General features: G+C 37.6%; 3 protein-coding genes across 3 annotated transcripts; 1 reads left to right on the forward strand and 2 right to left on the reverse strand.

Moving 5' to 3' along the window:
• Window positions 1–1,777: 1,777 nt before the first annotated feature.
• LOC113770175 (uncharacterized protein At5g39865) lies at window positions 1,778–3,318 on the reverse strand. The gene has a single exon (XM_027314565.1). The coding sequence runs from the start codon at window positions 2,987–2,989 to the stop codon at window positions 2,150–2,152; it is 840 nt and encodes a 279-aa protein (XP_027170366.1). The 5' UTR covers window positions 2,990–3,318; the 3' UTR covers window positions 1,778–2,149.
• A 1,129-nt stretch (window positions 3,319–4,447) lies between these two features.
• LOC113770174 (cellulose synthase-like protein E6) lies at window positions 4,448–8,021 on the reverse strand. Its single transcript, XM_027314564.1, has 8 exons — window positions 7,579–8,021; window positions 7,013–7,334; window positions 6,707–6,847; window positions 6,449–6,580; window positions 6,061–6,273; window positions 5,754–5,978; window positions 5,293–5,640; window positions 4,448–5,165 (listed from the first exon to the last, which is right to left on the reverse strand). Exons 1-8 carry the CDS (start codon window positions 7,878–7,880, stop codon window positions 4,617–4,619), a joined length of 2,232 nt encoding a protein of 743 aa, XP_027170365.1. The 5' UTR covers window positions 7,881–8,021; the 3' UTR covers window positions 4,448–4,616.
• Window positions 8,022–9,823: 1,802 nt separating this feature from the next.
• On the forward strand, window positions 9,824–10,668 carry LOC113772364 (protein STRICTOSIDINE SYNTHASE-LIKE 4-like). Its single transcript, XM_027316953.1, has one exon. It carries the CDS (start codon window positions 9,988–9,990, stop codon window positions 10,402–10,404), a length of 417 nt encoding a protein of 138 aa, XP_027172754.1. The 5' UTR covers window positions 9,824–9,987; the 3' UTR covers window positions 10,405–10,668.
• Window positions 10,669–15,072: the final 4,404 nt, after the last annotated feature.

A 15,072-nucleotide genomic window follows, 5' to 3' on the forward strand; every position in this document is an offset into this window, starting at 1 on the left:
CATTGGCAACTCGATCGGTTGTCAGGCTGCCTTAGGCCCCAAAAACTAAAAGCTTCACGGCCCAGATCTTCTGCATGTTACAGTTTCTCCCAAAAACTAAAAGCTTCACAGCCCAGATCTTCTGCATGTTACAGTTTCTCCATGTTCATTTTACTACGTTACATTCCAAGAATAAACATTCTTTACGAGCTCAAAATGTCAAGCTCAAACTCGAGCTCGAAAATAAAAAAATAATTATTACTTTTATTTTTAAAAATAAAAAATGATTATTTTATTTTTAAAAATAAATAAAATAATAATTTTTTTAATAAATAGTAAAATATTAAAAATATATATATGTAATTTCATTATTAAAATAAAAAATATATATATAATCAAGCTAACGAGCTAAGGAGTTTAATGTTTTTTAGCTCGACCTAATTAGCTCAAGCTCAACTTGAGTTCGATATTGACCGATCTCGATCACGAGCATATCAATTCGTGAACAGCCCTACTCTGATACACATGGGGAAAGAATTTTCACGTCTTACATTGATTTGGAAGTATACATGATACACCCATTGTGCTAGATAGGTGATTATTCAAAATTTTCATATCCATACATATTTAGTATCAATTTTTTTTTTGTAAGAATTTTCACGTCTTACATTGATTTGGAAGTATACATGATACACCCATTGTGCTAGATAGGTGATTATTCAAAATTTTCATATCCATACATATTTAGTATCAATTTTTTTTTTGGTTACCAAGGAGAGCTAAGCAGCTCAATACATAGATACTATGCGGGGTGGTAACCCCCATGATATCCAAATTCATCCATCTCCAAACTACATTCGGTGGATTCTGTAAACAATACAACCCTGGCTCTTTATTGAGGCTATCTTTAGCTAAGAAATCCGCACTATTGTTTCCTTCTCGCCAAATATGCGAACCACTTACCTCCCATTCCTTGTGTCTCCACTAATCAATTTGTTTTAGCATATTAGAGTAAGGGCTCAATTCAGGTGTCTTGTCCAGAAGCATAGTTGCAGCTTTTGAGTCTGTTTCTATAATCACTCTCTTGTGTCATATTTAGTATCAATTATCTTCACTGTCTGCTATGCTAATCAGCTGGATAATAACAGCAGTGTTTGTGATGCAAGCAAAATAGCTGCTTAACTACTACTAGTATTAAGAAAACAACGATGATCTTCAGGCTAACACAAACTAAGAACAGGCAAAATTAGCTAAGACTACAACATCGTTAACAGGCAAGCACAGACCATGGGCCTAATTAGATTAGAAGCATCCACAACACAAACATATAGTTCCTAGATTTTACCTCTAGCCTTCTGGTCCCCTCCCTTGAGCATAATTTGACAACCAGATATGCGTTCAATTCCAAAGTGTAAGGGATAGCCCGATTGATCAACCCTCAAGTAAGATCATTTCAGCACATACAGGCAAAGAAGAGCCATGTCCGTCAAGCAGAGCAGTCTGTTCTTGCCCTTGGCAATATTAAACCAAGGAAACTATATGAACAGCTTTCCCCAACAAATCTCAAGCATGAAATTTAATCACTAATGAACCAACACACATACTCCTATAAGGAATTTGTGTTGTAAGATATAAAGGACCCATAAAAATGATACACATGAATGCATTAATCAATCTAAACAACCATCATCCTGATGACATATAAGGCACAATAATATTTTGTAAGAGAACCAAAATCTGGTGCCAATGGACTTGCTTACAGATAACCAACAAGCAAAAATAAAATGGTACTACTAAATACGAAAAAAGTTGAAAGATGATCCCCATTACTAACAATAATGGCAATTTCCATTAATGTTTACCATAAGCTGCATGAAATACGCAGCACAATATCAGCTACCAATCCTTACATTAAAGACCCCCTTATACATACACAAGGGAAGCAACCACAATTTTTACAGTACAATACGACCCAGGCGAAGACCATACTTCGCCTTGAGAATGCACCATCTTTCACACTCTTATGTACAACAAACTGGAAATTTGGTATAACCCCAATTCAAGGAACAAAACACCAAACACAAACAGGTTATCACTATCTGAAGTCTGAACTAAACCAGCATGAAATTCTTCTCTCTTTTTTTATTATTCATTTTCTATTTCAGATAATTCAATAGCAGCACTCAGGGCAACGAATCAAGCCGTTCTCATTGCACTCCGGGCACCGCTTAAGTTGCTCATCATCCTCGTCAAATATTTTACGACTTCCGCTACAATTTGAGCAGGGCACGAACCTGGCATCCCCACAGCCTTCGCAAATATACCCTAACCCAGGCTTTACTGCTCGAATAGGCAATCCTTTGAGCATTTTGGCGAGCTCGCCCGCCTCATTCAGCTGCCTCACAACATCAGCTCCACCAATATACTTCCCCTTGACAAACACCTGAGGTAAACTCACGGTTTTCTCCCCCAAAACGCTCTGTAATTCCTTCCTGTACGCGTTGTCCATGGAAATATCCCTCTCGTCTAAATTTATGCGAAAGCCCTTGAAGATCATCCGAACAGCGCAGCAATCGGCGTAGGTTCTGCGGATTCCCCGGAGGCTGGTGAAGTAAATGACAACTCTGTCCTCGGTACCAGGCAGCCGGAAATGGGGGGGATCCAAACTTAAGCTTTTCGCGGGTCTGGAAGAGGAGGACAATGATGATGAGGATAAGGATGATGGCTGGGGTGATAAACTAGGGGAAGATTGCGACGGGGGTTTTTCGAAGAGGGAACGAAGCTTCTGAACCTTACCCCTCAACGAGTTTCCCGCCGAAGCCATTGAGCCAAAAGGGGAACTATACAACTTCTTGACGGAGCCGGTGCGTTCGAGAGGGAGGAGGGGGGTTTTGGTAAATTCGTACGCTGGGTTTGGGTTGTGCAGCGTTAAGGATCGGTTGAATCTGGAGGTAGCTTTAGGATTTTCAGAGAAATCATATTTCTGATCATCATTGTTGAGAAAGGCCATAACTACCGATTGGAAATGATGCTCCTTTTTTTTTTTGGGCCTCAAAAGATATTAGGGTTCTTCTTTACTAAATTTTACCCCAAAAATAAAAAAAAAAAAGGGCAAAGATCGATGATATCGATCGCTAATCGAGGAAATTTAAGAAAGAAAGAAAGAAAAAAACAAAAGAATGATATAAGACCAACCAAGGTCGGATTGTTGCTGGAGAAAGGCGGAGGAGGAGGTGAGAGGTGAGAGGTGGCGGAGATGGGCGGTGTTTGATGTTTTTTCAGCTTTCGGTCTATTTGTTGGTGAAATGATGGAAGGTAGAGAAAAGGTGTACTTTTCTGAAAGAGGCGTGGAAACAAAGTAATTCTATAGATACAGAAATTAAAATAAAAATGAAAAAATCGATTACTTTTCCAAGATGGAAACATAATACATTCCACTGCAGACAATTGACCCATTCGGGCCACATGCATTATGTATCCGAATCGTCTCGTGCAGACAAGTCCGGTAATAAGGAGGCTGTTGGTGAGTTGGCTTTAACAAGTCCGAACTCGGCCCATTTAGTACTTGACCTTTTAAAAAAAAAAACCACATTTAGGGAGAGGCGCCCGTAAGATTTATGAGCCCAATGTACCCCATCAAGAGTCGAAACGGTTGAGTACAGTCCAAGCTCACAAAAAGTAGTCGGGCCGGTCGTAATTCATATTCATATTTAGTTATGAAGTTATTTAATCAGTCTTATACAAGCATCGATCGCCAAAATGTTATTGCTAAAGCTTGGCTACAGGAACAGATGGAGACAATTTCAGATTAGGATTACAAAAATAAATGTCAATGCGAGAAAGACCAAACTCGAATTGGAGACAGGCAAAATTGTGAAGGGATTTATTTTTTAGGTAAAGCAAAATAGCTTCTTCTTTCATCAGTACAATTAGTACTGCTATATATATTTTTTCCGAAAGAAATCGGTAAATAACACACACACCTAACTAATTTAGACAAATGCAGGAGTTAATCGAAAAGCCGGCCTGAAAGTAATCTAAGAAGGACCCACAAAAAACCACTTTTCAGCCAATTGGTAATTAGTACGCTATATATCTTCACCAAATTGGCAAGAAACACAACCAATATTTTTTACGTTTTATTAAAGGAGTTTGAAGATTTTCTAATGAAATTTTCAGTGACAAACTTTTGTTCCGCGCGAATACAAAAAAAAAAAAAAAAAATCAAGTAATTGGCTTCATGATGTTCTTAAGATAAGTTCCCCCATTAAATCCCCACAATGACCAGACTGAGAAAAAATAAAGAGAAAAAGGAGTACAGCTTTAGAGAAATTGAAAAAGAATACAGCTTTGGAAATGTTTTTCTATCCTTTGTTTTTCGATATCAGAGAATAATACAAAACATTTTCTTATAAACTCAAAAAAAAAAAAAAAAAAAGGAGAGAGAGAGACGAGACTGAAGATCTACGAATAAGCATCTACGATCAACTACCTAATTGTATTCAGCAGCCATAGAGAATTTAGGCTCAATAATTGATTCATCAAGAAATTTCGCAGCTGAGTTACCACCAAAGGCTGAATTCATTCTCTGCGGAATGTTCAATTCCACAGAGGCCTCTAATTATTACAAGCTTGAGCTAGTAAATAGGCATCAAAGATGCAAGTGAGACGATCAGAACAGATTTCCACAAGACAGAAGATGGCATGCGACCCTTGTCAGTGCGGAAGAAGAGTGCTTGGTACACAGGTATGTTGATCATTATCAGTAATCCAGAAAGGATGATTGGTGGGATAAACTGCTGGAAAGCCCTTGATGATTCTGTAGCCAAAACAACTCTCCGGATACCCAAAAGGAAACTGAAAAGGTTCAGGAGTGCAATTGTTGCTATGATAGTAAACATGATCGATGAGCTTCCAAATTCCAAGATTTCATTCTCATGTCTCTTCATTACATCATCGTCAACCACCTTGGGTGTGAGAACGAATGTTGTTTGGGAGAAGCCTAGTTGCCTAATGACTGTGTCGATGAAGGCAAGAAAGTATGCAGTGGTTCTACGAAACAACCATATTCTTTGCGAGTTCCACCATGCTTTCAATGTATCCCCACAGCTAAGAGCTTCAGCTAAGCCGTATGCGTATTTCGCAACAAAAACATATGCAAATGGAAGAAACCATAGGCTTGAAACCTGCAAATCAACAGGACAGTTTATCGAAGATTTTTATCGATGCTCCATAGAACACGTACTTAGAAACGGGAGTTTTGCTGGAATTTAATGAAAAATGCAAGAATTTGAAGGTTCAGCATCTATGCACCTCCGGAAATATTCGAATGCCATGAAGTAAGCAAAGACTGGGAGCAACTGCATAACAAAGCGTGCCAAGGGAAATGGGAGCCCATAAAAGGTAGACACAATATCCCATTTGGGCACCCAATTTGATCTTGCCATGCCCATATATGAAAGGACAATACTTGGATAAGAAAATCTGGAACATGCCCTCGGACCACCTCTTATTCTGAACAAGAGATTGATCTAAAGTTGTAGCAGCAATTCCCAGAAAGGCATATCTACTTGGATTGTGATAAATTGGTCTCCATCCCCTGCACTGAATCGTTAGGCCTGTGACTATATCTTCCACTGGACATCCATAGACCAATCCCATCTGCAAATTCAACAAAGTTGTCATTATTAACTTGTCTTAATTGTGGCCTCTTTTCTGTGTATACATTTCTATGAAAATGCATTGTGGTCAAGTGATGTGTGTTGGAAAGAGACCTCTTTTCCCCATTGAGTTCCATCTTCATAGCTACAGTTTGCAACTTGTTTAGATGCTTCTTCCAACTCTTCAATAGGCCTACCTCCGATTTCATGTTTCACGCTCTTCAGTTCACTTCTGTTGTCCTCGGAGAATTTCATTCCGCAAAGACTTGCTCTCCTGTGAAAGCATCCAGTACCACAGTAAAGGGCACCACCGTTACCATCGATTCCAGCCAGCTCAATCTTCTCATGGAAAATTTAAGGTTTTAGTCTACTAGATGTCCGAAAATGCTGACACAGAAATGAATGAGGATTGAAGGTTTACCTGGTGAACAACTCTGGCCACACTTGAATAGATATCATGTTTAGTGATGTTATGGTATCTTTGTGGATATTGCACGTAGGAGGTTCTATGCCCTTGTTTTTCATCCATAAAGAAGCATAATGAATCTCGAATTGCATCTGAATCATTCGAGTACATATCACAGTCCAAATTGAGGATGATCGGTGCATTACTTATTTTTGATGAAACTCTTATCTGCACGAAAGTTCGAAAGAATGTTTGGCTGAGACGATGCTAAACTTTAAACAGCTCCATTTTCTATATGTAACTCACAGAAGCTCTCAAACAAGGTCTAAGATTAGCTGCGAAATCTGAATGTGCGAAGTGTGCAAAAACAATCTTCGGAAGCAGGAGGGTTTTAGTAATATACCAATGCATTCATAGATCCGGCCTTGAAGTGGTGTGGCCGTTGTGGCCTTTTCTCCCTGGACAAGTACACCAGAGTAGGCAACTGATGTCCATCAATGTCAACAGAGTTGGGATTTCTTCTGTCAATTAATATCTGAAAACGTAACGAAGATCTTAAATCCTAATTTCATTGTGTACCTTTTAGAGAGAGAAGAATTATATCAAAGCTAATATTGGTACATATTACTATGATAATTATTCTGATCTACTTCATGAGTACCTGAACAATAGACTGATGATCATTCCTTGCAATTAAGGAATTCCACCCTGAGAACCCCTTGTGTTTTTCCTTAATCTCTTTTGGGATGCCTCCCTTTTCAACAACTGTTTCAATCCTACTCTTCATGTCTTCATATAATTTCTGAAGAAAAAACAAAAAAGAAAGAAAATTTCAATCTATCTAGAAAACAAAGGAGGCTAGCAACATTTTTCCCCCCTCCTTTACCATCATTTCATTAGTCTTCTTCACAAAGATTCCCTGACAATCACTACTTGAACAAGTCAAGCATAATAAATCCAACCTTACCTTAACTTTCGACGACTCTTGAGCGAGAACAAGGTCGTGCGAGTCAAGAATATTTCTCTTAAAGTAGACTGCAGGAGCCCTTGGTTCCAGCTTGAACTTCTTGCAGAAGGGCAGCCAATACTTTGCGAAGTCAGAGACCTCCAAAAGAGCATAGAATGTGAATTCTGATCCTCCATCATCGGAAAGGTAAATGCTCAATTTTTCAGGAGGATAGTTATATGACATGGCCGACAATACAGTGTCAATCACCATAATTGGCGGCTCAACTACATGATCCGCTGTGCAAACAAAGATATCAACATCTGGCAATTTGTCTTCGTATCTGCAACATGGAATCATTGATCAAAACGCTAACAAACATTTTTTTCTTGTGCATTTAAAAAAAAAAAAAAAAGTTCTTTCTTCCACGCCCCCACGTAGCCATTTTTTTGTAAGATTTCTTTTCGGCCTCATTACAATCAATTCCATGCCCTGTATACTTCAAATTTAAGGCTCGTTAACCAACACCAGTGAAATGAATTCCTCTAATTGGTTAGCTTTAAAAATCAGTAGAGAGGACCTGTCACCTGAGTGAAAGCCTGTCTTTGAATGGAATCCTTTGGACAACGTTCCAGCGAACAGACTGAGTAATGATCCAGTAAAAACCAAACAAGAGCTCTGAGACGAACATGCCAATCCAAACCCATCTTCCAGGTTCTCCAACTCCAGGGATGTACGTTAATCTGTACAACCATATCAGCACTATGCTGACAAGTACTGTGAAAGCAAAAACTTTGTAAGCTGCAGCAACTGAACCTCCTTCTGCTGCTTTTGTCTCGAACAAAGAACGACCACTGTTTTCTTCTCTTGCTCCATTTTCAGTGCTCATCTTGCTCCTTCCACTCCACAGACCACGAATCTTATCCCAGACCTCGTTTTATTGTGAAACTTGCATATATAACGTGTTCAGATTTTATTGATATTATTAAATGTTCATTGGCGTTTGCCACCAGCAGGTCCTTTGTCATTCACTGGGCAGGCATTCCAGCCAATAATAATAACCACCGGTTTGGCTCACACTTGAAGTAAATGGTAATGGGTTTGTGTGGGATTCCTTTTGCCGAAAAGGGTTGTTTGGTAATGCTTGCACTGTTGTGGAAATAAACATATTTTTTAGTTTATTTATTTATTTTTGCATCGTCTTCAACAGCCCTTGACCAAATGCCTCTGGTGGACTACCCTCCAAAACATCAATTATTATACCTCAAATCTCCGCAGCCGCCAGTTCTCCACCTCAAGTTTCCACTATGGTTTCTTGATTCAATAAAATGAATAAAAAAATCCAAGTTCTCCTTGTGATTCATATCATGTTTCAACAAAAACCCAACAAAAGAGGGTTAAAACCATCACCAATCCATGGCGGACCCATGGTTCTTTCAATCAAATCAGGATAAGAATTTAAGATATTCTTTGTATAATGATCTAAATTCACAGCCAATCAAATATAAACATTATCCCGTATGAATCACACTTTACAGGGAAATTACAAGATCTGTACATAAAAACACTCGTTGGTTGGTCACCAAGTGCTCTAAATCTTACAAAATTTGAGTGTGAATGACAAAAACTAAAAAATATTCCATGAGGTAGTGGTACTTGATTCTCTGGTTTTGATGTTAAATTTGATAGAATAGAAAACTCCCTAAATGATAGTGTGAGAAGTGAAGGGAGCAGAGGGAAATTAATTAGTTATGAAGAATACAAGAAAGACCAAGATGCATATGAGAATATAGGAAAATTTGCGATGCTTTTGCTCTACTATTTTTTTTTTTTTTTGGGTTATGTAAAATTGTTTCACGCTTAACCTTTCGAAATCCATTTGAAAGTGTCTAATTTGGTCGGAAATGAGTAATGACCATTGTTGGCCACTTCATACTGATGGAGTCGCACCAATAGATGCCAACCAAATATCATGTGCGAGATTTGAGATATGAAATCCATAGATTGTGGCGATTTCCCCCAACCAAACGGGTAATAAGTATTACGGAGCCGACTCCAGAATCAAAGTCTGCTAGTTTTGTCCACTACTGGTGTTTGGAAGGTTGGGTTGACTCTCTTGCTCCAGTCTTTTTGAGGATTACGGTCATCCCTTCAGTTCTTTTTTATCTAAAGCTGAGAAACTCAGACTTTTGAAGACTTGTTTGGGGATTTAGGTTTATTCATCCCTTCAGTTCAGGGTTGATGATAATTGAATGGTAGTATGGAATTAAATATATACGGAAGGGATAAGGCTAGTTTTAGTGATTGCTTCACCCCCCCTCCCCCAAAAAAGGCTAGTCTTAGTGACAACACTTTTTTCCGAAAACGGAATAAACACACACACAATTAGATTAGAAACACTCGAAAGTTAATGCCCATTAAACCTAAACGGGACCCACAAAGAACCCACATCCAACCAATTGGTGACAGGACGAGGCTTCCATGGAACTTAAGTTTAGATTGAAGAACTCACACACAAACCATGTGGGACAGATAGTCTTAGTGACAACTCAGTTGTCTTTTTTTTTTATTTTCCTTTTTTGGACTGATATGAGCATTTATTAAAGGGTTAACAACGTAAAGCCCCTGTGATATAGATATCATACAGAAAAGGTCCCTGTGGTTTCATATCATACGCGTTGGTATCTCGTGATTTGAATTATTCTGAAAAATGGACGGAAATCGTTAAAACAGATGGAGTTGAGTGAAAAGACGATAATACCCTAATGATATAAGCGGAAATTGCAGAAGTAATTTTACACTTTCATTCTGTCAAAACCAACAAAGAGAGAGAGAATTGCAGAAGTAATTTTGTCCTCTCTTTTTTTATTTTGATATTTGATAACTACATAAACCATACATCATTCATCATACAAGTACAACACCTCTTCTCCTACAAGCCGCTAAACAAGTACTAAAAATAGCATAGCCTCTGAGTATAAGTTTGACCAGCACCGATGGCCGAATCAACTCGCATCCCATCTCCCTCATCGTCAGGCGGAACATCCGGTGAAAGAACCAAAAAGAGCTGGTGGCCCTTTGCTTTTCTCGCATCAGTTCTACCAGTTGTTGTAGGAGTTTTAGTCTACCAACTGGACTCCTTCGACCCTGCTCCTTACCCAGCCCACGAGTTGACTCAGAAGAAACCCCTGATAGTGCCTAAGAGCAACCCTCGCATGCTTAAAGGAGCAGGGATTATTGGGGTCGGAAAACTGCTAGGGCCTGAAGACATAGCTTACGATCCGAAGTCCGGAGTTATCTATACTGGTTGTGAGGATGGATGGATAAACGATTCAGCGGCCGACTCGATTGTGGCGGACTGGATAAACACTGGCGGCCGGCCTCTTGGAGTTGTTTGTGGGCACCATAGCTGAACTAACAATCGAAAATAGTTGGTCATTGATTTGTATCTGGAACGCTCTTCCCGTATTTATTTATTGGATTAAAAGCATGCTGGTACATGGTCTGACGTAAGTCGAAAAACGTTAGCTGAATAACAATCGAAATGCTCTGTGTCCTTCAATTTTGGCCGAAGCCGAAGACCAGAACATTGTCTTTTGTATTAAAGCGTGAAGGGTAAAGTAGGCATATCAGGTGAAAATTTGTGATAGAAATCTATTTTTCGCAAGAAAGGCGCTCCTTTCCGGTGCGTTTAATACAAACACAGTAAATTTGATGATTTCTGTCGACTTTTCGGAATAATTCAAACCACGGGTATCGACACGTATGATATGAAATCACAGGGGGCTTTTTTGTATGATAACTATATCACAGGGGACTTTTATGTTGTTAACCCTTTATTAAACAATGAATAGTTTGCATGATATGAGATTTTAAAGAAACAGTAATATGATTCCAAATATTACAAAGAAAATAACAATGGTGAGCAAGATTTACAGGAGAAATGTGAGCTCACTTTGTCCATGTTCTTATTCACTCCCATGCTATACCACGGTCACAGTTGGATATCCACAAAATAATTTACTAGACATCGAGTATATCATCCCAAACGATTTCTTCTATATTAGTGCATTTTAACTGATCAACAATCCTCATTTTGTTTAGAACAAAGAAAGGATGCAGTCACCCGGTAGAAGACCAAAAAGATCATTAATTTGAAATTTGAAAGCTAGTCAAGATCGATTTCCCGCACCCTCAAGATCGATTTTCAATTTTACAAGCTTGAAGGTGAAAACTCTTTGTTGATTCACACGTGAGTTAGATCATCACCATTGTCGACTTTCATATTCCCTCGCTGTTCTCCTGCTTCATTCTTGATGTTGTAGTTTTGATTAAAGTAGTCAATAAACAAAAATTTTGATCGAGCCCTACAAGACCCTTTGAACCAACTCGTCCAATTATTCCACCGACTCAAGTGTACGAGTTCATCTTGAATTGGCAAGATCACAACACATCAGTCTTCGGATACTCCAAAAAGTTCATGCAGGTTTGATGCAGAATAGTTTAGATTTACCTCGTCCTTTTTAACTGCTCGAGAAAGAAAACTTGTGTGACCCGAATGAAAATTCTTGATTAGAGGTTCAGAAACCACATCATTATTTAATCCTCACCAACAATAGAGCGAGGCATGTGTGTTTATCGTTATTAATAAAGACAATCGTATATGCCCAACGTACAAAGAAAATTTAAACAATCATAATAGTTTTAAACCTCAATAAAAAGGGTGGAAATTACTAAAAGAGCAATAGATTACATGCATGTAAAATACATATAATCTAAATTAGCTAGTACTAATTAATACTGCTACTTGGGCAAAGAACGTTTCTTGCGTAAATAACCAAGTCCAGGAGCATCCAACATTTTCTGGGCCCTTAACATAACTAACAGTCACACGAACAACATCAAAAATTGATCACGGATCACTGCCTAATCAAATCGGGGACACACTTGGAATTATGAGCCTGCTGGTTTACAGCAGGACATTTCTCTGTCACGTTGCCAGAAGAACCATCATCAAAATTGGCTCAGCTGATGGTGGGTTCTCTCTTGCTTATGCCTTGGGATGCATGCTGCTATTGCTGGGACTCCATTCTTGTGTTCTTCGCACAGCTTTGAGGGGGCATTCATTCACATCAATCTCTCTCTGGAGTCTGGACCTGTTCTTCTTCTTCTTTGGCTAATTCCCTCCTCCCATAGTCCCATGTTGCTGATGCCACTCTACTTTTTCGGTGGCCATGACGGTAGCTGCTGATTAATATGCTACTAGTATTATTGCTGCCGGCCGATCGATGATGATGATGATAATTTTCCTAGCTAGCTGCTACGTCTCTCCCCATTGTTGTGTAGTGTACTTATATTATATTATGTATATGCACGATGCTAGGCGGTAAATAACTGATGTGTGCTCTCCATACAAGACAGCCACACTGCATCCTAATACTTGTAAAAAGTTTATATTAACTTTCACTTGACACTTAATTCACATATCAAATAAATCGAGTTCACAAATTTAAAAAAAGAAAGAAACAAAAGTCACTTTCTTCTCTTTCCTTTTTCTCCATCATTTTCTCTTACTCATTGTTTGGATGACTATGCAATATTTTATTTGTAAATTATAATAAATTAAATTTTGTTTATCTTTTATTTTTTATAATTGTGATAAAATAGGATATGATTTATTTGCTTATTTTGAGTTAACTTTTATAATGATTGGTACAATTTAATAGTTTGTGCAAGGGTTGAGAAAATGTTAAAAAAAATGTAGAGCGGTTTTAAACATATAGAGTTAAATTGGTGCAAATCCATTTCTTTTCAAATATCTTTTTTATTTTTAAATTTATATTTTTATGAAGTATAGCATTATGATGTGATAGTACTACAAAAGATTTTTTTTAGGTGATGATTCTCTTGAAGTGAACAAAGTGGTTTAGGAGTATTTTTATTTAGCAAATGAATGGGCAGTTTAAAACTTTTAAAAATTTTGTTATACAAATAACAAAAATAAGGGAGGTAAGTGATATTTTAAAACCTTAGAGGTGCCATGCGATATTAAGAAAAATCTCATAGGAGGTTTTTGATATTATCCCTTACCAATTAAATTCTGCTCTCCTTCAATGATTTGCCTAACGATTCAGCCAAGGAACGTATTGATACTGAACAACCATTTCTTGAGGAAAAGTTTGAATACCAGCCTGGTCATCACCGCTGATATTAAAATTATCCCAAATAATATTTCGCTTGTATCATAAATACATGTTCCAACCTATCTCTTTACATTCCCAACCACCTTTTTATCTCACATACATCACATTACAAAAAGTGCTACAGTAATTATTTCAAATAATATTTAAAATAATACCCTATCCAAACAAACCCATTATTTTTTTCTTTTGATGATGTCAGCCCAGTTGCCATCAGGTATGATTATTATTATTATTTTAGCAATATATGAAGGAATTAGCCGGCTCCAATGGATCATAGGTCTACAATTGCCATTCTCAATATTTTGGGCTGTAATCGAACTGAACTGCTCATAATCAACTCAATCAAAAACTCAATTCAGATTCTAATTGACCAAAATTGAATCGAGTTTGAGTAGTTCGACAAGTCTAGCAAATCGAATTCGAGTATCCAATAATAAGGATCGAAGGTTCGTCAAGTCTTATCGAATTTTTCAATTTTAATTCTTTAATATATTATTATTATGGAATTATCCTTGTATCCAAACAAGTGGTTGAATTTTTGAAATGTTTCAAGTCATATGAAAGTTTTTAACGGGCAATAATGTCTTTTCAATCAAAATTACTAAGAGAATTGAAATTCGTAAATCTTTTTGACTCGAATTTGATAAGATTCATATTGACTTGAATCCATGCGAGTCGAATTCGAATTCCAATAATACTATTTGTTCGAGCTCGAGTATCTTTTCTGCCTGTCAAGTTGAGCTCGAGTATAGCGATACTCGAGATTAACTTGATTCGATTACATGTTCAGTCAATCAGCACTAAAACCACAAATGTGCAAACTAAAACAACAAGAAACGTATCGAAACAGTTGTTGGGCGCAAATTTCAATAAGCGAGAAATTTAAGGAGACAAAAGGGTTTTTGGTGCTTGTTGAGAAACCAAACAAAATCATGGCCCAAAAACTTGGGCCCTTTCAAGAGCAAACTAGTAGTCTTTGGGCTTAAGATCCAACTCCACCTTGTTAGTTTCGTTTTGGGTGTGACCCGTGCGCGAATGCCATTGGCGGGGGCCCGCTGCAGAAATGGAAAGTGCTGGAGCCGAGAACAAGTTAAATCAAATGAGACACAACAACGATATCACGTCCTATCGTTTCCCAAAAAAATGAAAAAAAACAACGATATAACGCGTTTTGAGGAAATTTCTGGGGGCCGGAACCGGAAGACGTGCCTTATCAGAACGCGGGGCCCGGTCTAGCAGCTCTGCTTGGTCGATACAATCCCAAACTTGAACAAACTCTGCCATAGCCCAAACTATACGGATTAATTTTCCAAAAGTCTTGTCTCCTAAATTATTGTTGCCTGCTTTTATGTGGCTAGGTGGTAAGTGTCCTAGTTGCATGATAAGACAAGACAAAGGCTTGATATTCTTAGAAAGGTTTTTGTGGTTGGTGGATCTAAATATGTTTTCTTTGATTTTCTTGTACAAAATTATTGTAATTAATGCACAGATTTCTCAAATTTCTTGTAAAATTAAACTATTTACTAAAGAACTTCTAGCTTTTGTTTTTCAGTTTATCTAACAGATACCCTATGAACACTCATTAACATATATTTCAAGTGTTAAAATATAAAATATAAAATTAATTAAAAAAAATAATAAATTCAATAAAAAATAGTAATTATTAATATATGTATATACATAATAGATTTGGGTAGAACGTAGTTGTGTTTGACGAATGTCCATATTAAAAAAATCCTTTTTTATAGCAAATATATGACCTGCAATGGTCAAAATTAAGCACCTCCTCATTATTATAAATCTCAACGTGTGACAAAATTTTGAGCTACAGAAATAGATTAACGGATAACTCACCTCCTCACTATTAGATTTCCTAGT

Source organism: Coffea eugenioides, chromosome 5 (genome assembly GCF_003713205.1).
Source record: "Coffea eugenioides isolate CCC68of chromosome 5, Ceug_1.0, whole genome shotgun sequence".
In the NCBI taxonomy this organism is placed as follows: domain Eukaryota; kingdom Viridiplantae; phylum Streptophyta; class Magnoliopsida; order Gentianales; family Rubiaceae; genus Coffea; species Coffea eugenioides.

Bases quoted from the DNA above. Each gene is read 5' to 3' on its own strand.
- LOC113770175 (XM_027314565.1), bottom strand. From the start codon at position 2,989: ATGGCCTTTCTCAACAATGATGATCAGAAATATGATTTCTCTGAAAAT.
- LOC113770174 (XM_027314564.1), bottom strand. From the start codon at position 7,880: ATGAGCACTGAAAATGGAGCAAGAGAAGAAAACAGTGGTCGTTCTTTG. The intron at 6,848-7,012 runs GTAAGGTTGGAT...TTTTTTCTTCAG, and splicing joins AAGAGTCGTCGAAAGTTAAG to AAATTATATGAAGACATGAA. The intron at 5,166-5,292 runs GTGCATAGATGC...GTTGATTTGCAG, and splicing joins GCATTCGAATATTTCCGGAG to GTTTCAAGCCTATGGTTTCT.
- LOC113772364 (XM_027316953.1), top strand. From the start codon at position 9,988: ATGGCCGAATCAACTCGCATCCCATCTCCCTCATCGTCAGGCGGAACA.